Source organism: Physeter macrocephalus, chromosome 18 (genome assembly GCF_002837175.3).
Source record: "Physeter macrocephalus isolate SW-GA chromosome 18, ASM283717v5, whole genome shotgun sequence".
Lineage (NCBI taxonomy): Eukaryota > Metazoa > Chordata > Mammalia > Artiodactyla > Physeteridae > Physeter > Physeter macrocephalus.
Window position 1 is genome coordinate 83,814,525 of NC_041231.1, and position 21,452 is coordinate 83,835,976.

Consider the following 21,452-nt stretch of genomic DNA (forward strand, 5'->3'; position numbering starts at 1 on the left):
TCCCTAGGACCACTCACCGTCACCACCACGTAGAAGCACCAGATCACCGAGCTGAGGTGAAAGACGACCAGCTGTCCAGATTCGTTGAACTTGCTGTGCTTGACCTTGGAGAGATGAAGCCGTTTGCTGATTTTCTAAATAAAGAGAATCCTGCATATTAACATATGAGTGTATAGGTAACGGCAGGTTTCAAACCCCTGTTTTCTCCCCACAAAAGGGCTGAAGTTTGAAGCCAGCCTCATCCAAGTTATTTCACGGAAGCCTCGTGTGTGCATATAGTGTTTAGTTTAAGGCAAGCATTTTGAGAAAGTGGCGAGATGAATGTCTTTAGCTGAGATGTAAAGAAAACATCCCCCAAGGGTTGCTGTGTTCGACCCCTGAGAACACCGTGTTGTCATACTTCAGGCAGCTCCCTCCCATGTAATAAACACTGTGGTCCCACATGCTACGAAGGCTTTGAGGGGGACAGAGACCAAACTGTGGTGCAGGAGATCCAGTTGCTAGGACCAACCAGGGCCTCCAAACAAAGCGGAGGCCTCAGAGCTGCAGCCGCTCCACCCGCCGAATCCCCGCAGCTTCCCATCTTGGAATCCAGACACGTCACTCACATCTAAAATGTACTCCTGCACCACAGCGTGCAGGATGATGGCGATGAAGATGTAGAACAAGACTGTGACCAGGTCCTTCGGCCCGTAGTGGTAGTGCACCGTCTCGCCATCTGTGGAGGCAACGAGAGCCACGTCAGCATCCCTGGGTGAGGAAGTGCTCTGGGACCCAAAACTGAAAGGAGGTCTGGAGCAGAATGTGCCATCAAATGCTTCCCTTTGGCTGTAACCCCAGACTTAGAAGAGTTTCTTCCCGAGAATCCCACCCACCCTCTGGACTTGGCCCTTGGGAGCACCAGTGCAGAGGGGAAAGGAGAAGCCAGCACACGGCTTATCAGGATGGTGTCTCCTCATCTGGGCAGGAAGGCACAGGGGCTGCAGCCAGCAGGTGGAGACAACCAACCTCCATCATTCCCTGGCTGTGTGACTATAGAAAAGTGATCAACCTCTCTGAGCCGTAATCGCCTTCCCTGTAAAAATGGGACTGCAGTTATACTTCATCGAGGAAGCATGATGCAGGGTTAAGAGTGTGGACTCAGGACTTCCCTGGTGGCGCAGTGGTTAAGAATCCGCCTGCCCATGCAGGGGACATGGGTTTGATCCCTGGTCCAGGAAGATCCCACATGCCGCGGACTAACTAAGCCCGTGTGCCACAGCTACAGAGCCTGAGCTCTAGAGCCCGACGAGCCACAACTACCGAAGCCCACACGCCTAGAGCCCGTGCTCTGCAACAAAGAGAAGCCACCGCAATGAGAAGCCCACACACCACAACAAAGAGTAGCCCCTGCTCGCCACAACTAGATAAAGCACGCAGCAATGAAGACCCAACGCAGCCAAAAATAAAAATAATTTAAAAAAAAAAAAAAGTGTGGACTCAGAAACCTGAGCTTGTATCAAAGCTCTGTCATTTATTTCCTCCCTCTTTGTTTTTTGTTTTTTTGATATTGATGATTTTTTTTTTTTTTTTTTTTTTTTTTTTTGCCATACCACACGGCTTGTGGGATCTCAGTTCCTGGACCAGAGATTGAACCCAGGCCACAGCAGTGAAAGCCCGGAATCATAACCACTAGGCCACCAGGGAACCCACACCTCCCTCTTTTTCAAAACAATTGAAGTATAGTTGATTTATAATATCGTGTCAGTTACAGGTGTACAGCAAACTGGTTCAGTTATACATATATATTTTTTTAGATTATGTTCCATTACAGGTTATTACAAGATATTGAATATAGTCCCCTGTGCTATCCATTAAATGCTTGTTGCTTGCCTATTTTATATATAGTAGTATGCATCTATTAATCCCATACTCCTAATTTATCCCTCCCACCGCCTTGCCCTCTGGTAACTAACTATAAGCTTGTTTTCTATGTCTATCTGTTTCTGTTTTGTAAACAGATTTAACTGTATTATTTTTTAGATTCCACATATGAGTGATATCATATTTGTCTCCGTCTGACTTACTTCACTTAGTATGATATTCTCTAGGTCCATCCATGTTGCTGCAAATGGCATTATTTCATTCTTTTTTTTTTTTTTTTTTTATAAATTTATTTATTTATTTATACAGATGACGTGTGTGTGTGTGTGTGTGTGTGCGTGCGCGCACACACACGCACATGTATAAAACATCTTCTTTATCCAGAAAAGAAAAGATGAAAACTTTAATTCAAAAAGATACATGCACCCCAATGTTCACAGCAGCATTATTTACAAGAGCCAAGACATGGAAGCAACCTAAGTGTCCATCAACAGACAAATGGATAAAGAAAATGTCATTTATTTCCTATGTGACTCTGGAGCACCTCTGACCTTTCTGTGCCTCAAATTCCTCATCTGTAAAATGAGGATAACAGCAGTTCCTGTACTGCAGGGTTACTGTGAGAATGAGGTGACTTCAGAAGTGCAAAGTGCTTACTCAGAATAGTATCTGGTGCATAGTAAGTGCTATACATGTATTTGCTATTATTTTTGTTGTTGCTGGGCTATTGTGAGGATTAAACGAGATAATCTGTATGCAAGATGCTTATCAGTGCCTATAACCATGGTAAGCATGCACTAAATAGTAGTTTAAAAAAATATTTAGTAGTAATAAATTAGATGGAATTCCAGGTATCTAAGTCTTGTAAAGCTCTGCTACTACAGCCTCTCTCTCCATGGACAGAGGAGGATTTATGCCTTCGTTCCAGTTGGCAGGCCTCGATCCCTGGTGCTCTGTGGCCCGCTCTCCCCCAAGCAGATACACTGGCCCCCTTTCCAGCTGTGCTGCCTTTGTGCTGAGTCACATACGAGTCATCTCTCTTTGCTGGGATGCTTTTACCAGAAGGCAGGCCAGGGTGGGTGAGTTTCAGGGTGGCTGCAGAGCGAAGCAGAGCTGATTGGGTCACTCTGGGCGTCAACCCATGACCCCACCACCCTGGCCTGGGAGAATGCACTGGTGGGCGGTTGGGGGGTGGTGGGAGGGGGCAGTAAAGACATGGAGCGCATGAACTTTGAGATCAGACAAGCTTCCCCTTTTCCTCTCCCTCCTACCTTCCACAAAGACCCTACTCTGTGAGAGCCACTGGGCTAATTATTGAAACACAGAGATAAAAGACGCTGCCCTGGCTTCAGAGAGCACAGACCAGTAGGGAGACTGACAAATAAATGTACAATGACCTACAGACAGGCAGACAGCCACATGGTGCCAAGAGGTAAACACAGCCACACAGGGAGCCAAGGCAAGCGAAAGCCAACTCCAGCTGGGGCAGCCCCCCTCAGGGTAAACAGGAAGATATAGAAACTTGAGATCAAGCTGGGGTAGTCAGGTGCGGGGAGGAGGGCATCCTGGGCAGAGGACGCAGCACCTGCTAAGGATGCAGGCAAGGAGGATGCAGTGCTGCAGGCAGCCAGGGTACCACGTCAAGGGGTGTGGACTTTATCCTGAAGGCAATGTGGAAGCATCAAAGAATTCAAACTCAATAGGAAAATGAGCAAATTTGGGCTTCAGAAAGTTTACTCTGGCAGCAGTAAACAGCATAGTGCCTGGAGGTATACACCAGGGATGCAGGTAAGGAACCACAGGGACCTGAATTAAAGGGGAAAAGGGAACAGGGAGGGAGGAGGGCCATCAGCGGCAGAGACCTGGTAAGACTAGGTGACTGACCCGGGAAGGGGCTGAGATCAGGGAGGGGAATCAGCACCGAGGACCGAGGAGGAAACATGGGAGGAAGGGAAGAGATGGGCGTATGGGTCAGCCTCTCCTTCCTGCCCTTCCATCATAGGGCTGGCATTACCCTTTCCCTGCCTTCTTCATAAGGGAGGATCAAAGGAGACTAATTAAATGGCAGCATATTTTGAAACTATAAAATAACTAAACACATGCAAAGTTTCACCATCGAGACCAAACTTATGAGGGAAAATAGGATTTATGCTCAATCAAGCATGGTCCAAAAGTAGTTAAATAACGTGTGTCAAGACTTTGGATTATCCATCTTAAAGCCTCTTCAAATCACCTCCATTTGTCACCGCATACACTATGGTTCCAAAGAGATGTGACCAGAGCCTTAAAACCTTCTTGAAACAAGAATGGATGGATAGACTAATACATTCTTTTTTCCTTTGCTGATGAAAGCTCCTTGCATGTTTATTCATCCACTAATAAACCACGTGCAGGGCCCCATGCTGGGTGCTGGGGGACAGCAGGGTATGAGGTGGGCATGGCCCTGCCCTCTCGGAGCTTAGCCAGTGCACACCAAATTCTCTATACCTAAAAACCAGAGGCCAATAACAACAGCAACAACAAAAAAAACAACCATATTGAAAAATGGGCAAAGATTTGCAGCAATATGGAGGCACCTAGAGATTATCATACTAAGTGAAGTGAGTCAGACAGACAGAGAAAGACAAATATCATATGATATCACTTAGATGTGGAATCTAAAATATGATACAAATGAACTTATGTACAAAACAAAAAAAGACTCACAGACACAGAGAACAAACTTATGGTTACCAAAGTGGAGAGGGAGAGGAGGGATAAATTAGGAGTTTGGGATTAGCAAATACAAACTACTATAGATAAAATAAATAAACAACAAGGTCCTACTGTATAGCACAGGGTACTATCATTAGGGAAATGTAGATCAAAACCGCAATGAGATACCACCTCAAACCCATGAGAATGGCCACAATTTAAAACAAAAAAAAACAACCAAACAAAAAACAGAAAATAACAAGTGTTGACAAGGGTGTGGACAAACTGGAACCTTCGTGCATTGTTTGTGAAAATGTAAAATGGTACAGTCACTATCAGAAACAGCATGATGATTCCTTAGAAAACTAAAAATAGAACTACCAGATGGTCCAGCAATCCTACTTCTGGATACAGACTCGAAAGAACTGGAAGCAGGATCCTGATGAAATATCTGTACACCCATGTTCATAGCACTATTCACAACAGCCAAAGGTAGAAACTACCCAAGTGTCTATCAACAGATGAATGGAAAGACAAAATGTGGTCTATACATACAACAGAACATTATTCAGCCTTAAAAAGGAAGGAAATCCTGTCACATGCACACAGAGATGAACCTAAAGGACATAATGCTAAGGGAAATAAGCCGTCACTAAAAGATGAATACTGTATGATTCCATCACAGGAGCTTCCCAGAGGAGGAGAATTCACAGACACAGAAAGAACGGTGGTTGCCAGGGGCTGGGGGCAGGGAGGATGGGGAGTTGCTGTTTAACAGATACAAAGTCTCAGTTTTGCAATGAAGAGTTCTGGAGATTGCACGACAGTGTGAATGTACTTAACACTACTGAACTGTACACTCAGAGATGATTAAGATGGTCCATTTCCTGGTATGTGTATTTCACTATAATTTAAAAAAAACACCAGCGGCCAGGTGTGATCAGTGCTGTGACGTGGGCAGGGCCCTGGGGAGGAAGGGTCACTGACGTGACGCAGGCCAGAGAGCTGGTGAGGGTGTAGTGGTCTGGGCGGAGGCATCCGGAGAAGGTCCTGCTGGACAGAGGATTGGAGTGACCTGCAGAGCACGGGTGGGCAAGCCATGCCACGGGGGGCTCCCCCGACAGGTCGTGGTAAGACACGCTTCCAAAGGCAAGGGAAGGTTCTGGAGGACTGAGTCACAGACGCGTTCTTCCTGCCAGGTGGATGGCCTAGGGGGCCGGAATGGGGCCGGGAGAGCAGTCAGGAGGCAGTCACAGGGGCCCAGGCTGGGGGGCGGGAGCGCCCTGCACTCAGATGGCGGCAGTGTGGCGGAGAAGACAAGTTGGGAGAGCTGTGGGTGATGGAACCAAAAGGACCAGCTGGCAGACTGGCCGTGGAGAATGACCCTAAAGTTCCCTCTGGAATCTGTCTGCCCTCTGTAGCCCCCGTGCTTTCAGAACGCTTCAGCGTGCTGCCTCATTTGATTCCTGTAACCACCCACGGCGTGGGCAGAGGGGATGAAGAAACAGGGTTCACAGGGTAAAGGGGCACGGGCCACTTCTCAGGTCTCCCAGGGTCCGGGGGCCCAGCCCAGCCCCCGATGCCACCTCACATGCCCCGCCCCCGGCCCCGCCCCCCTGCTGGTAAGAAGCTGCTCCTTTGATCTCTTTCTCCCTGCAACAGAACAAGCAGCATCACATCCAAATACTCACAAGCTGTGCTCTGATTCATGCAGATTACCTCTACTGCTTGCCCCTTGTCTGCTGCCTTCCTGCTTTTGAACAGGGCAGGAAAGTAGATTGGTTTGGCCCCTTCTGCTTTGCCACAGAGCTGTGGAGGTTGGAACTTTGTGTTTTTCCAAGAGGCTATAAACAAATGGATATTTGGGGGGTTTTTTTCTTGTTAAATTTTTGGCTGCTCACTAATTCTTATAAAAATCCTCTCACTCCCCAAGTTAGACCTCTGACCCTTTAAGCAGTGCCCCTATCCTGCATGAGCTCTCAAAAAGAACGGCGATGGTCTGGCAGTGAGCGACTGTGATTTTTCTAGAAGAGTATGTTTCAGCACATCTCTGAGCTCTTCGACCAGAGAAATGATTCTGGCCCTGAGTCACGGCAAAACGCCCGCAGAGACCAGGTGGGGAACGCAATGAGCAAAGCGGTCCAGGCGTCTTAAGATAAATCCTTTCAACACAGAGGCCGCTGCACTAAACAGGGAACGGTCTTCAGTGCCACAATATGCTCCCCACTGTTTTTCCTTAGCTCTAGGGCCCTCTTGGTCTGTCTTCCGCATTTCCACTTTGAGAGAGAAACAAGTTTAAGATCCACTTCCATTTCAACCTTACTAAAAGAAAAACAATTCAAACTGGGATACATGGTGGCTGCCACGCAGTCTCAATGTCGGGAAGACATTAGAGAGGAGTGGAGACTGTGGCAAAGTGCAGAGTGCATGTCCCAAGGGGTGAAGGAAGGAATGGGGAAGGCCCTGGGAGGGGCGTGGCCCCATATTTCAAAAGCAAAGAGAGAAATCCCTACATGAATCATCTGATTTTTAAATGCCGGTGACTAATTCCAAAATTGTAAAAACACTTTATGGGCCAACACCAAACTGCCTAAAGAAAATACACACACAAGCCAACTCCGACCACAGGCCACCAATTTGCAATCCCTAGCCCAGATGACCCCTGACACCTCCCAACACCCATATTCTGTGAGCTCTCTTTCCTATGCACCACCACGGAGTAGGTCAGTATATTCCCCGGAGGGGTTCACCCCACCCTGGAAGGAGCACCTTCAGTAACGACCCACCCTCTGTGGATGTTATCCTGTCTTCCATCAAAAGTGACACTTGTTTTGTTTATCTCTGATCAAAGTTTAAAAAGAGAGTCAACGTGATCAATAAGAGCCTGGCTGTCCTGACAACCGCAGGTGGAGCTGGCCCTTTAGGAGCAGCACTCTTACTGGCCTCCTGTTTTGTTTCCTATGACTAATAGACATTTTCTTGTTTCCCCTGGTGTCACCTGTAAGCAGCTTCTCCCGCATGCCTTCACAGGTCCCGTCTTGTCCGGATACAGCTGTGCAGTCTCTGACCTCCTCCCCGGGACCTGAGCTGGCCCGTGGCCACCTGTGGCTGATGCCCCATCTGCTCTTTACATCCCCTTAAAGTCTGGTCACCTGCCAACGAGGCTTCTGCCTTTGTCCGAAAACCTGGTGGCTTAAAGAGCATCACTGCACAACGTGGATGCCTCCTTTCTCTCCCGGCTTCCTTCCTAAGCCCTGCAAGCCTGGATTTGTAAAAGTTACTTTCTATTGGTTTTTGTGCTTTAACTCTATTTTCCCATTATTTTGAATCTTTTACAATATATATAAATCCAGAACTTAGATATGAAAAAATACCATAAGCAAAATCAAAAGGCAAGTGATGATCAAGGGGAAAATGTTTACAATTTGGATCACAAACAAAGGCTAATCTCGCTAATGTATGAAGAGCACCTAGAACCTAAGGATGAAAAGATAACAAACCCAACAGAAGAATGGGCAAAGGGTATGAACGGACAGTTCACAAAGAAACACAGATAGCCCTTATACATTTAAAAGGATGCTCAACCTCACACAGAAGAGAAATGAAGGGACTTCCCTGGTGGTCCAGTGGAAAAGAATCCACCTGCCAATGCAGGGGACGGGGGTTCGATCCCTGGTCGGGGAACTAAGATCCCACATGCAGCGGAGCAACTAAGTTCGCACACCACAACTACTGAGCCCTCACGCCTCAACTAGAGAGCCTGCATACCTCAAACTACAGGGCCCACGTGCCACAACTACAGAACCCATGAGCTCTGGAGCCCGGGCGCCGCAACTAGAGAGAGAAAACCCACACAACACAACTAGAGAGAAGCCTACATGCCGCAACGAAGAGCCCACGTGCCGCAACGAAAGATTCCACATGCCACAATGAAAGATCCCACATGCCTCAATGAAGATACCACGTGCCACAACTAAGACCCAATGCAGCCAAAAATAATAAACAAACAAACAAATAAGATAAATAAAATAAAAATTTCTTTAAAGTATGCCAGACTTCCCCAGTGGCACAGTAGGGGTAAGCTGGGACGAAGTGAGAGAGTGGAATGGACATATATACACTACCAAATGTAAAACAGATAGCTAGTGGGAAGCAGCCACATGGCACAGGGAGAGCAGCTCGGTGCTTTGTGACCACCTAGAGGGGTGGGATAGGGAGGGTGGGAGGGAGACGCAAGAGGGAGGAGATATGGGGATATATGTATGGCTGATTCACTTTGTTATAAAGTGGAAACTAACACACCAGTGTAGAGCATTCTACTCCAATAAAGATGTTTAAAAAAAAAAAAAAAAAAAAAAAAAAAGAATCCACCTGCCAGTGCAGGGGACACAGATTCGAGCCCTGGTCCGGGAAGATCCCACATGCCGTGGAGCCACTAAGCCCGTGCGCCACAACTACTGAGCCTGCGCTCTAGAGCCCACACGCCTCAACTAGAGAGCCTGCGTACCTCAAACTACAGAGCCCAAGCACTATGGAGCCTGCGCACCACAACTAGAGAGAAGCCCGTGTGCCACAACTAAGACCCAACGCAGCCAAAAATAATAAATAAGAAATAAAATAAAATAAATATTTTAAAAAATATGCCAGACTTCCCCAGTGGCACAGTGGTTAAGAATCCGCCTGCCAATGCAGGGGACATGGGTTCGAGCCCTGGTCGGGGAAGATCCCACATGCCGCAGAGCAACTAAGCCCGTGCGCCACAACTACTGAGCCCACGTGCCACAACTACAGAAGTGCGTGTGCCTAGAGCCCGTGCTCCGCACCAAGAGAAGCCACCACAACGAGAAGCCCATGCACCGTGACGAAGAGTAGCCCCCGCTCGTCGCAACTAGAGAAAGCCCGCGCGCAGCAACAAAGACCCAACGCAGCCATAAATAAATAAATAAAGTTATCTTTAAAAAATGCCACTCTTCTCAGTAACATTCTGTTTAAAAAAAAGAAAAAGAAGAGAAATGAGCTACAACTACAATGAGATACCATCTCATCCCTATCAGATTGACAGCAATCCAAAGCTTGATGCACACTCTTGCTGAGGCTGCGGGGAAACAGGCTCTCTCTCACATTGCTGATGGGATGCAAAATGGACCACCTCTTCGGAAGGGCAATTTGGTAATTTCCATCGTGATTACAAACGCATCAGCCCTTGGATGCGGCAATTCCACTTCTGGGAATTCATCACACAGCCGTACCTGCCACGTGCAAAATGACACATGCACAGGTTGCGCACAGCAGCGTGGTTTTTGACAATAAACTGATGGAAACAACCCGAGGAGTTTTCATCTATGGAGGACCGGGTAAACAGACCAGAGTTATAAGCACGGGGGCTTATAACACACAGTTGTAACAAGCTGTGGCTGTGGACCACGGTGCCAGCCTCTCCGTGGATCCCAGGGGTACACACTGCTGCATGTATGTCCACCCCAGGATCAGTGAATCAGAAACTTGGGTATGACCCGGGGATCTGTGCTTAAATTCCCCAGGGGATTCTGACACACGTACTGATATAAACAATGGAGCCATTTTTAAAAATCAGGGAGAAATGAAGGACAAGAACAGGTAAAACTAATCAGGAAACGTGAAAGCAGAAGAGCGGATGCTTTGGGAGGGGGTGTTGACTGGAGGGGCATGAGAAGGTCAGGAGGGCTGTCTCCCGACCTGGTGCGCACAGATGTAAAAATTCATCACACTGTGCCCTTAAGAATGCGTGTGCTTTACTACTGTATAAACCACCTAGTCTGTGGTACTTTATCATGGCAGCCCTAGCAAACTAATACACACACACACACACACACACACACACACACACACACACACACACACACACACACACTCCCCCTCCCTCTCTCTCCCAGGCTGCCCGGAGAATTAAAGAATCTGCAGAGTTACCATTTTAACCCCAGACTGCATGATTTGTAATCTATTTTCTCCAGTTTTATAGAAGGTAGGAAGAGAAGGATATTTTTATGATGTAAAAATGTAGCACAAATGAGAGATGTGGCAAAAATGAGAGATGCACTAAAGAGAATTTGGAAATAAAAGTGCCCAGCCTCTACGTAGTTTTTCTGATGTACCATTCCTTTTTATAAGGCTATATAACTCGGCCTGTGGCCTTCAAAAAAGAAATATCTCAGTAACTCCTGGTGCCAGGCCCACACTCAGCCCCACGGCTGTTTGTAAGTCTGAGGCTTCTACTTACAACCGTCCTGGGCAGACAACATGCAGCGTGAAGAGCACCTGCGGAGGCGGAAGGTGTGAACTTTCTGTTAATTCACTGAGAGCCATAAAGAGGAAACAGCTCCTCGAGATCACATACCAAAAAATGTCTAAAATCACAGCCTTTTTTTTAAACTTGGATAAAAATAACATCAACAAGTTCACTGTTAAATTAAGGACAAAAATTATTTCGGTAAGAACAACTGAGTAAGAAAAAAACATGATCCTGGCTAGACGGGAGAAGAAAAGATTTGATCAGGAGAAATGGGAGTGTGGGGGAGGGGAGGCAGCCGTTCAAAGATGCTGCCGGCTTGGTCAGCTTCAGGCTGGTTAACAATTAGCCACAGTGACTCAACTCAGTGGTTCTTGCTTAAACCTCTAGAAGCTCCACGTGGGATAAATTCTCTGGGCTGTAACAGGAGATTGGACAAAAATCAAGTCTAGGCAGGAAGGGGACACACTTCCGAGGTGCTGTTACCTGGAGGTGACCTCTTACGGTTCCTCCACTTCCCTGCACGACTGTTATACCTAAATAATAACTGCTATGGTCTGAATGTTTGTGTCCCCTGCCAAGTTCACATGTTGGAATCCTAACCCCCAAAGATGATGGTATTAGTGGGTGGGGCCTTTGGGGAGGTGTTTAAACCATGAGGATGGAGCGAGCCCTCATGCATGGAATTAGTGCCCTTATAAAATAGGCTCCAGAGAGCTCCCTTACCTGCCCACCACATGAGGACACAGCAAGAAGTCTGTGACCTGGAAGAGGGTCCTCACCTGACCAGGCTGCACCCTGATCTCAGACGTCCAGCTTTCAGAACTGTGAGAAGTAAATTTCTGTTGTTTATAAGCCACCCAGTCTGCAGTATTCTGTTATAGCAGCCTGAACAGACTAAGGAAGTTTAAAAAGTACTTTCTGCTTACTGAAAAAATGAAAGATCAAGTCCAGGGCTGGCTATAAGCCCCACTCTTCCTCAGATGCCAACCAATACAATGAAGACTCTGGTTTATTTTCTCTTATTCGTATAGACAGGACCTTAGGGCCAAAGGGGATCTTGGCAGCTGTTTGGCCCGAGGGACCAGGATGGACCCAGATCTCTGCCTTCCTCGTTGGGTCCCCTGGGCCATGCCCACCACCCCGTTTGGCAACCCAACCTTCCCACAGCTCCCCTGGGCCCTGGTGCTGCACGGGGTGTGAGCAGCCCAGCCCCTCCTCTGCCCTTACTACTGTATCCTTGGGAACGTCCATCAACTCTCTCTCTGGGTATAAAAGGACAAGGCCAGGCTCTGTGAGTCTCAAGTCTCCTGTAGCTGGACAGACCACAGGTCCGGGTTGGGCAGCTTTCGTCTCTAATCAAGTCAGGTTTCCTCCTCCGGAGCCCCCGTCGTCCACCTGTCTCTTCCCTTTTTGTCCCCCACAAGCTCATCTTACAAACAGGGGCTCAGTTTGATATGAGATGCCAATCTTCCAAGTACGTGATACAAGCACAAGGCAAGACTAACTCCTACCAGCTAGCAAGGGAACAAAACACACTCTGAGCCCTGGACAAAGGCCTTCGCTGAATGAGGCTTTAAAACCATCTGTCTGAGGTTGTTTTGATGGGGCCGTGTGTCTCATCTTGGAAGGGCTGTGAGAACAAGGGCCACGCTATGGTGTGGGAGCGTCCCGAGCTTTTCATCTCCAACTGCTAAATGCTACACGGCAGCTGGTGGTGATAAAACCACCGGGACCAACAGAGCCAGGGGATGGGTCCTTGTCCCCTTTGCTTACTGTGAAACTGACCCTTCTCTCAAAGAGGCCCCTCGCGCCCAGCCTCCTCGCTCTAGGTGCCCAGGAACACCTAGGTGCCCGTGACTTCTGGGAGCAGCAGCCCAGCTGGAAACCAAATCTGCCCAGTGATAGTCCCCCCTCCCCCGCTCCTAGACCAAACAGTTATAGCAAAACCAAAACTGGATGAGAACAGAAACATGCAAATGAGTTACTGGATTTACAGGGTTTCCCTCTCTTACCTTTGGGGTTGGAAGCACAGGGTCATCTGCAAGTCTACTTAGAGCTTTTCACCCAGGGCAGCAGCACTTCAAACACCTGGGGATCTCGTTAACATGAAGGTTCTGGTGCAGAAGGTCTGAGGTGGGGCCTGGAGTCTGTGTTTCTAACAAGTTCCCAGGTGATGCTCGTCTGTGGACAACCTGAGTAGCAAGTGCCTCCTGGATTCCTGTCTTTAGGAATCGCTGGGGTTGACACAGTGACCTTCACCCTCGATCTGACAGGTGGGGATGGAGACCCAGATGCTACATGGTTTGCCCAAGACAACTCAGCAAACTAGTGGCACAACTCAGAAGAACCTGGTACATTTTAGCCTGTCTGGGGTCACCTGCTCTACATCAGAAGGGGAGCCAGCAGGCCATGAGTCTGTCTGTGGGAAGACTCAAGCCTCTATTCTTTGCTGACCTTTTACAGTCTATATACTTCTGGCCATAACAGCAGATACTCTGTGGTATTTGAATCAGAAAGACTTGGAGTGTCTAATGGCAAGACCAGACACATGACATTTTATTCCTTGCTGGAGCTGGACTGGGTGTATGGTTGCAGATAAAATACAGGACAGTCAGTGAACCTTGAATTCCAGATAAACAGAGAATACTTTTCTAGTATAATTATGCCCCACATATACTTTGAGATATACTTACACTAAAAAAAGTACTTGCTGTTTATCTGAAATGCCAATTTAACAGGTGGTCTTGGATTTTTTATTTGCTAAGTCTAGCAACCCTAACAGGTGGGAACGAGGAGAGACGGGATGTGGCGACAAGAACATTTCCTGCTTAGGGACTTCTCTGGTGGCGCAGTGGTTAAGAATCCACCTGCCAATGCAGGGGACACGGGTTTGAGCCCTGGTCCGGGAAGATCCCACATGCCGCGGAGCAACTAAGCCCATGCGCCACAACTACTGAGCCTGCACTCTGGAGCCCACGAGCCACAACTACTGGGCCTGCGTGCCACAACTACTGAAGCCTGCGCACCTAGAGCCCGTGCTCCAGAACAAGAGAAGCCACCACAATGAGAAGCCGGCGCACCGCAACAAAGAGTAGCCCCCGCTCGCCGCAGCTAGAGAAAGCCCGCGCGCAGCAATGAAGACCCAACGCAGCCAAAAATAAATAAATAAAAATAAATTTATAAATTAAAAAAAAAAAGAACATTTCCTGCTTCATCGCTGTTGACCTTAAAGCAAACCCCAAGGACGCCGGCACTGCCCAGAGATGCACAACTTCTGACTGCAACGACCGTGCTCATCTCCTCTTTGAGTTCATCTCTCTGAACGGAGCTTAATCTTCTTAACTAGCTATTATAATTTGACAGAATCATATATTTACAGCTAGTATTATGAGTTGAACCATGTCCCCACAAAACTCCCATGAATTCCTAACCCCCAGCACTTCAGAATGTGAGCTTATTTGGAGTTCGGGTTATTGCAGATGTAAAGAGTTAAGATGAGGCCATGGTAGAGTAGAATGGGTCCTAATCCAATACGACTGGTGTCCCTTTAGAAAGGGGAAACGGGGCGCAGAGGCTACCATGGACACAGAGTAAAGATTGGTGTCCTGCTGCCACAAGCCAGGGAGCATGGCCCTGCTGACACCTTGATCTTGGACTTGTACATTACATTTCTGTTGTTTAAGCCACTCACCTTGTGGTATGTTTGTCACCACTGGCCTGTAAGCACATGCTGGGAGCCGGGAAGAAGATAGGAGAGGAGGAGTGGGAGGAAAGGAAACAGGCAAAAAAAACTCATCAGCGTTGCCACTGGCTATTTTCTACAGAACTTGAAAACCTCTGCTGAGGGAGGATGAGGGATTTAGAAACAGTAGATCACTTTGTATGAAAACCATTACTGCTCTCCTAAAATTCACATTTTAAACATTGAGTTGAACAAGTTACAGGCCACTTAAAGAAGAAACCTTAGAAATCAGAACTGACCCTGGTTATACAAATAGGATCCATCCCCAAGCACCTGCAGTCTTAAAGCGATTTGTGGGGGGAGGGCTTTAAATTCGCAACCTCAACAGGCCTCGGTTATGAACTGCTTCTTTCCCGTGAGAAATCTGCCCTCCTCTGCAACTTATAAACCAAACACCACCACACTGGGTTTGGTGATCAAGGAGCTCAAAACAAAATTAAACAGGCTACTCTGATTGCAGTCTCTCTGGAGGATTTGCTTGTTCTATTTCAAACAGCCCCAAATGGCAAGATTTAAATAAAAGTCAGGCTATTTAGCAATACTTGATCTTCTCTTTCAGTATGGATTTTATGTCCCTTCACCTCTACCTAGGCCTTCTTCTGGCCTGGAGGAGGATTCTAGGGGTAGTATTGCATAGCCCCACCCTAGAAAAATGCCAAACCTTGCAGGCTCCTGTCACACTGGCCCTCCTTCGGTGACTAGAATGTGCCACCTTCGGTGACTAGAATGTGCCAAGGTGTCTGTGCCTCACTTGAGGCCTTTGCATATGCTGATCCCTATGCCTGGAACGTTCTTCTGCCCACACCCCCTCCCTAAACCCCCTACACCACCTGCACCCACGCTCGGTTCAAACGGCAGTTTCCCAGAAACACCTGGTCATCACCCTTTGATTTTTCCTTATCACACAACCTTGTATATTTCCTTTACCACCCTTATCACAACAATAATTATTTACTGTTTCCTGTGTATTATCTATTCTCTCCCTAATAAACAGTAAGTTCCATGAGTCAGAGATCAGACATGTTTTATAATTACTTTATAGTCCGGGCCTGACACACAGTAGGCACACAAATATTTGTTTGGATCAATTAATTAATTAGTTAAAACAAACAAATTGAGGGCATGATAGGAACTTGGGGGAACGCTCCTCCTTCTCAGAAGCCTTTGCTTCATGCTAAATGAGAAGGAAGCGTTTAGGATATCACTTGTCTCCCAATTTCTCTGGAAGAGTTTTTTTCAAACTAAAAAAAAAAAAAAAAAAAAAAAAAATAATCAACCCTCTGGTCATGATCTGGCTTTACAAACAGGCCCTTCCTACAATAAAGGCACGTCCCGCTCACATGTACTTCAACTGCCACGGTCCCCAGGACAATACTTCCTCCTGGTAATTAACAAAGCAGTGCTGGGCTATGATCTGGCATCCCCTCTAAATTCAGGGACTTCCCTGGCGGTCCAGTGGGTTAAGACTCCGCGCTTCCACTGCAGGGGGCAGAGTTCGATCCCTGGTCAGGAAACTAGGATCCCACGTGCCACGTGGCATGGCCAAAAAATTTTTTTTAATTTAAAAATTTTTTTTTTTTTTTTTTTTGCGGTATGCGGGCCTCCCTCTGCTGCGGCCTCTCCCGTTGCGGAGCACAGGCTCCGGAGCGCAGGCCCAGCGGCCATGGCTCACGGGCCCAGCAGCTCCGCGGCATGTGGGATCCTCCCAGACCGGGGCGCGAACCTGGTTCCCCTGCATCGGCAGGCGGACGCGCAACCACTGCGCCACCAGGGAAGCCCTAAAAATTTTTAAAAAAAAGAAAAAAAAAGGAAATTGACTTCGGGCAGAAATGTAATGAAAATACGAGCACAACCTTTGATAGGTGGATAGCTCTTTATAAATTAATAAACTGGCATTTTGACATTAAAAAAAGAAGCCTATGCATTTTATATTTACCAAAAAACAGGATTTATGGGTCGTAAGAATTAGATGACCGAGGGTATTTTGGCAATACATAAATAAAACCTTTAAAATGTACATACTACTCGACCCAGAAATTCCAGTAATAGGAATTTATCCTAAAAAATAATCATGAATGCAGGAAGTCACAAGAATGTTTACTGTAGCACTATAAAAGTTGTAAATATCCAATAACATGGGATTGAATAAATAACTGTAGTAATCCTTATTAATAAATACTCTGTAGCTTTTCAAAATGTCTTATTGAATGGAAGAATACTGAAGGACATGGTAAAAGGGTTCATCATCTGCTAACAGCAAAAAACTGGTTATGACTCAAGATTCCAAAATGCTAACTGTAGTTTTTGGGTGATGGGGTCATGTGTGATTTTTATCTTCTTATGTTTAGCTGTATTTTATAAATTTCCTGTGAGAGTCATAAATATACTTTGGAAAATGTTTATTTAAAAATAAACTGCAACCAGTCACAAAAGGACAAATACTATATGATTCCACTTATATGAGGCCCTAGAAGAGTCACATTTATAGAGACAAAGTAGAATGGTAGTTGCCAGCGGGTGGGGGAGGGGAGAATGGGGGGGTTATCGTTTAAGAGGTAGAGTTCAGTTTTGCAAGACGAAAACAGTTCTAGAGATGGATGGTGGTGATGGCAGCCCAACACAGTGAAGGTACTTCAATGCCACTACACTTAAAAATGACTAAGATAGTAAATGATATGTGTATTTTACCCCAATTTTTTTTAAAACCAAGAAAACTTAAAGAAAAATTTAAATCTGTAAATCATAAGTACAGCTGGGTCTAGAGGTGTCCTAGTTATTAGGATTTTCAAGAGACAGGAATAGACAAGGCTGAATTTGACCTTGGACCACACAGCATCAAACAAGACAGGCTGTGTGCCTGCCAGGCTGGCGTATGCCTGGGGATGAGCTGGTGTTGCCTTGTCTCCTGACTACGGCGCTGGCCGTGGCATTTCCTGTCTCTTCCTTCACGAGCGTGGAGTTTTCTCCCTCTCCTGCCGGCGTCCCTCCCTCTGATTCTACATGAAGGGCCGAGTTGGCTGTCCCAGAGGGGTGACTTCCCCCAGAGCCTGGCTACAGGGACTGCAGGGGCAGGACAGTCCAGGAAAGACTCCGGCCACGTCCTGCAGAGACCATGGGTTAAGGGATTTGCCCCAGCGACCTTCAGCTAGCCGCTAGTGGAGCCAGGCCAAGAAAGGAATCTGGCCTCCAAGTCCAGACAACTCGCCTGTCCACTGCAGAATGAAGAGGGGAGGGCTGGATTCAGTGAAGAACATTCCACCTTTATTCACCATGAGGGCACCGGCGAGGCCCAGTTCCTGGAGGTGGACCCGAGAACCTCAAGTTTGCAGAGCCTCGGGCTGAGGGCTAGACGTGGCCCGAGGTTGCATCTTCACAGCAACAGGGAGTTGGATGCTGAGTCTAAATATCTAAAATGTTCATACACATACACAGGAAAAGGAAGTTTTCCAAGAACTTTGGGGTTAACAGGGCCCGGGAAAGATAGAGACCAGTGCTTTTCTTACCTGCTGTAGGCACGCTAACATTATACTGAGGTAAAATAAATAGGAAGGCAGTCTTGGCGGTGACCTGTGAAATAGAGGGAAAAAGTTCCACATTAGCTTCTTGTCCACATCAAAAGAAACAAGCAAAGCCTGCTGCCAGCCCTGGGGCCACGCCTTTCACATCTCAGACCCACAGGCCTCTCCAATGAAGGGTTTCACCTAGAGCACAAGTTAGCACCATTTGTTTTTTTCCCATTTTCTTTAATGACATCCCCCCCAATACCTGCACTAAAAACAAAAGAAACAATCCCAAGTCCTGGATGGTATATAGACTTGTACTCGCTGCAGATGGAATACAACAAGGTGTGCTCGGCCGGCCGAGAGCTCACCAGCAAAGGGTACAGATCTGTCTGCCATTCATTCATTCATCCATTCATTCATCCAAGTGTTTATCAAGTTAGTTCCAAGTCCCCAGCATTGAAATCAGAAACTAACAGAAGATAAGGTCACAGCCTTCCAGAGGTTTCCAGAACTTAGGACCTAGCCGAGGTTCCCCAACACGCTGGCTAACTGCCCTGTGGGCGGCAGCCCGCAAAGTCTAAACCTGAGCCTCAGAAACAGAGAATTCCAGCTGCTAATTTCACATATGCCCTATTGGGGGGCAGGACATAACACTCCACACTGCTGGTCTATTTCGAAAGCTGCCTTTAAAATCCTGGTTGTGCTGTGAAAAAGCTGTGGTCGTCACTTGGTTATTAATGGCCAGCTCAGTCCTCTTGCAATTCAGCCTGCAGGGGAGAGACTACAAGATGCAGGATTCGAAGCTTGGACTCAAGAACCGATTGCCTAGGTTCAGACGCTGCCTCTGCATTTGCCCACCTTGCAACCATGAGCCGTGATCTTACACCTGGAGTCTCACTTCCCGTGTCTCCGAAAGGAGGGATATTTGTGGTACTCCAGCTGGTCTGGGCGGCGATGGCCCAGCTGTTAGCATTGTTTAAAGCTCCCCAGATGTTTCTGACGTGCAGCGGGGGCTGAGAAGCACCACCACACGGTTCTGGAGCAGGTGCGGAGGCCAGGTGAGGGGCGGCCAGACCCCAGGCCTTTTCTGGGAGGCCCCTGGGGACACCTCATCAGTAGCGTTACTGGTTCTCCTCTAAACAAAAAGATGTGAAGGGTGCCCCGTGGGTGTGGAGGAAACACACTGGACTGTGGCAAAAGCAGCAGGGAAATGGCTGAATGATGCCTTCCGGCCCCTCCACCAAAAGCTGTACCATGCTCAAGGCACAATCTCTCCTTCAGTTTTATTCAGGAAACACACTCGTCCTTTAAGCTGGTGGGCTGAAGTGGACCTCTGTGGGGTTCTGGCTGACCAGTACCCCTTTGCCCCTTCCCAACATACCAGGACTTCCAGAGGAGACACCTCTTCCCAGCTGTGTGTTGTGAGGGTGTCACTGTGGTGACCATGGTCCTCCCAGGAGGATACAGGGAGCAGACCCCCTCCCCAGCCCATCAGACCCCCTCTCCTGGGCTCTGAATCTTGAGCGGGGATGGAGGAAGAGCTGGTTAGCCCTGAGTGCCTTCCAGACTTTTCTGCTGGGGTTCCCACAGCCTTGCCCTGGAGCACAGACCCCATCACCTGTATGAACCCCCAGACGGCCTCCTGAAACTGGCCAGAGTCCATTCCTAAGAGACATCAGAATCCCGTGCGTAGAGCACACTCGAACCCCTGGGGGAGCTTCTAGAATCTCGATGCCTGGGCTGCCCCAGCCAATTAACCCTGCCCCTCGGAAGCATCAAGGAGCCGCCAGGCTCCCCAGAGCAGCCCACACGTAGCCCAGCCTGGGAGCCCTTCATGGGAGCCCCACCCTCACCAGCCTCGCAAAGCAGGCCTCTCTGGCCAGTCACTGTCTGTGTCCTCCAGAGAATTCATTTCATTTAATCAACTTATGTTTTAGGTCAATTTTTATTTTAACTTCAAGAGAAACATACTTTTTAAAAAGTGAAACAATTCAGAAATATGTAAAGTTAAAAACCAAATATTCACTCTATGGTCTTGGTTTTCCTCTCTCTCTCCACATGTATGGGGTCAGTTCTCTGAGAGCTTTTCCCATGCATCTCTACACTTGGAATTTATTTCATTTTACTCTGACATTATAACTTGGATTGTGTTTATGCCACTTGACAAGAGCTACAACTTTCTTTTCTGATTTTTTTTTAATTGAAGTATAGTTGATTTACAATGTTGTATTAGTTTCTGGTGTACAGCAAAGTGATTCAGCGATATATATATATACATATACACATATATAAACATATACATACACATATATACTTTTTCAAATTCTTTTCCATTATAGTTTATCACAGGATATTGAATATAGTTATCTGTGCTCTACAGTAGGACCCTGTTGTTTATTTTATACAAAGTAGTTTGTATCAGCTAATCCCAAACTCCTAATATATCCCCTTTGGTAACCATAAATTTGTTTTCTATGTCTGTGAGTCTGTTTCTGTTTTGTAAATAAGTTCACTTGTATATTGTAGATTCCACATATAAGCAATATCATATGGTATTTGTCTTTCTCCTTCTGACTTATTTAGTATAAGAGCTACAACTTATTAAATAACTATTTAAATCACTTTCTTAGCTCTGTTAATCAAATGGTTGTTACAGGAACATAAAGACCAAGGCACAAAAATATTCAGAGTACATGAAAGTATTCAAAGTATAGTGACACAGAAAACATGTAGGTCAACCTTTTGTTTACTGATGTCAACGTAGAGATAAGTGGTTATATAATAAAAACTTCCTATACATACTAGTGCTTTTCATTACTGTTTCCCATAGGGCTACCCCTAATGTTTAACACTGAAAATCCCGGCCAAATAAAACGGGCTCACTGTGAAAGTGTATACAGATGTATGGACTTTTTTTTTTTTTTTTTGCATCCTTTCTTTTTATTGAAAAAGATTTTAGAAGATGGCAGTTAATAAAGGGCACAAAAAAATCACAGGGATATACTAGTGGAAAACATAGACAAGATAAAACTAAGAATGCCACTGGCTTCTTTAATTGGTTAAAAGCACAAAATGTAACAGGCAGAAAGTCTGTTTTAAACAAATTAAAGAGCTGTGTTTCTAGACACAGAAAACAAACTTATGGTTACCAAAGGGGAAAGCCAGGGAGAGGGGTATAAATTAGGAGTTTGGGATTAGCAGATACACACTACTATATATAAAACAGATAAACCACAAGGACCTACTGTACAGCACAGGGAATATATTCAATATCTTGTAATAACCTATAATGAAAAAGAATCTAAAAAAGAATATATATATAGATATAGATATATGTATGTATAACTGAATCACTTTGCTGTACACCCGAAACTAACACAAC

The 21,452-nt window shown here is 46.5% G+C and overlaps 1 protein-coding gene across 1 annotated transcript in view; it reads right to left on the reverse strand.

Annotated features, from left to right (window-relative positions):
• TRAM2 (translocation associated membrane protein 2) overlaps positions 1–21,452 on the reverse strand; it is an 86,703-nt gene that overhangs the window by 12,564 nt on the left and 52,687 nt on the right. Inside the window, exons 2-4 of the mRNA XM_024121717.3 lie at positions 18,071–18,134; positions 609–718; positions 18–134 (exon numbers count right to left, since the gene is read on the reverse strand). Coding sequence (XP_023977485.1) covers positions 18–134; positions 609–718; positions 18,071–18,134 — 291 coding nt within the window. The remainder of the gene's footprint in view (positions 1–17; positions 135–608; positions 719–18,070; positions 18,135–21,452) is intronic.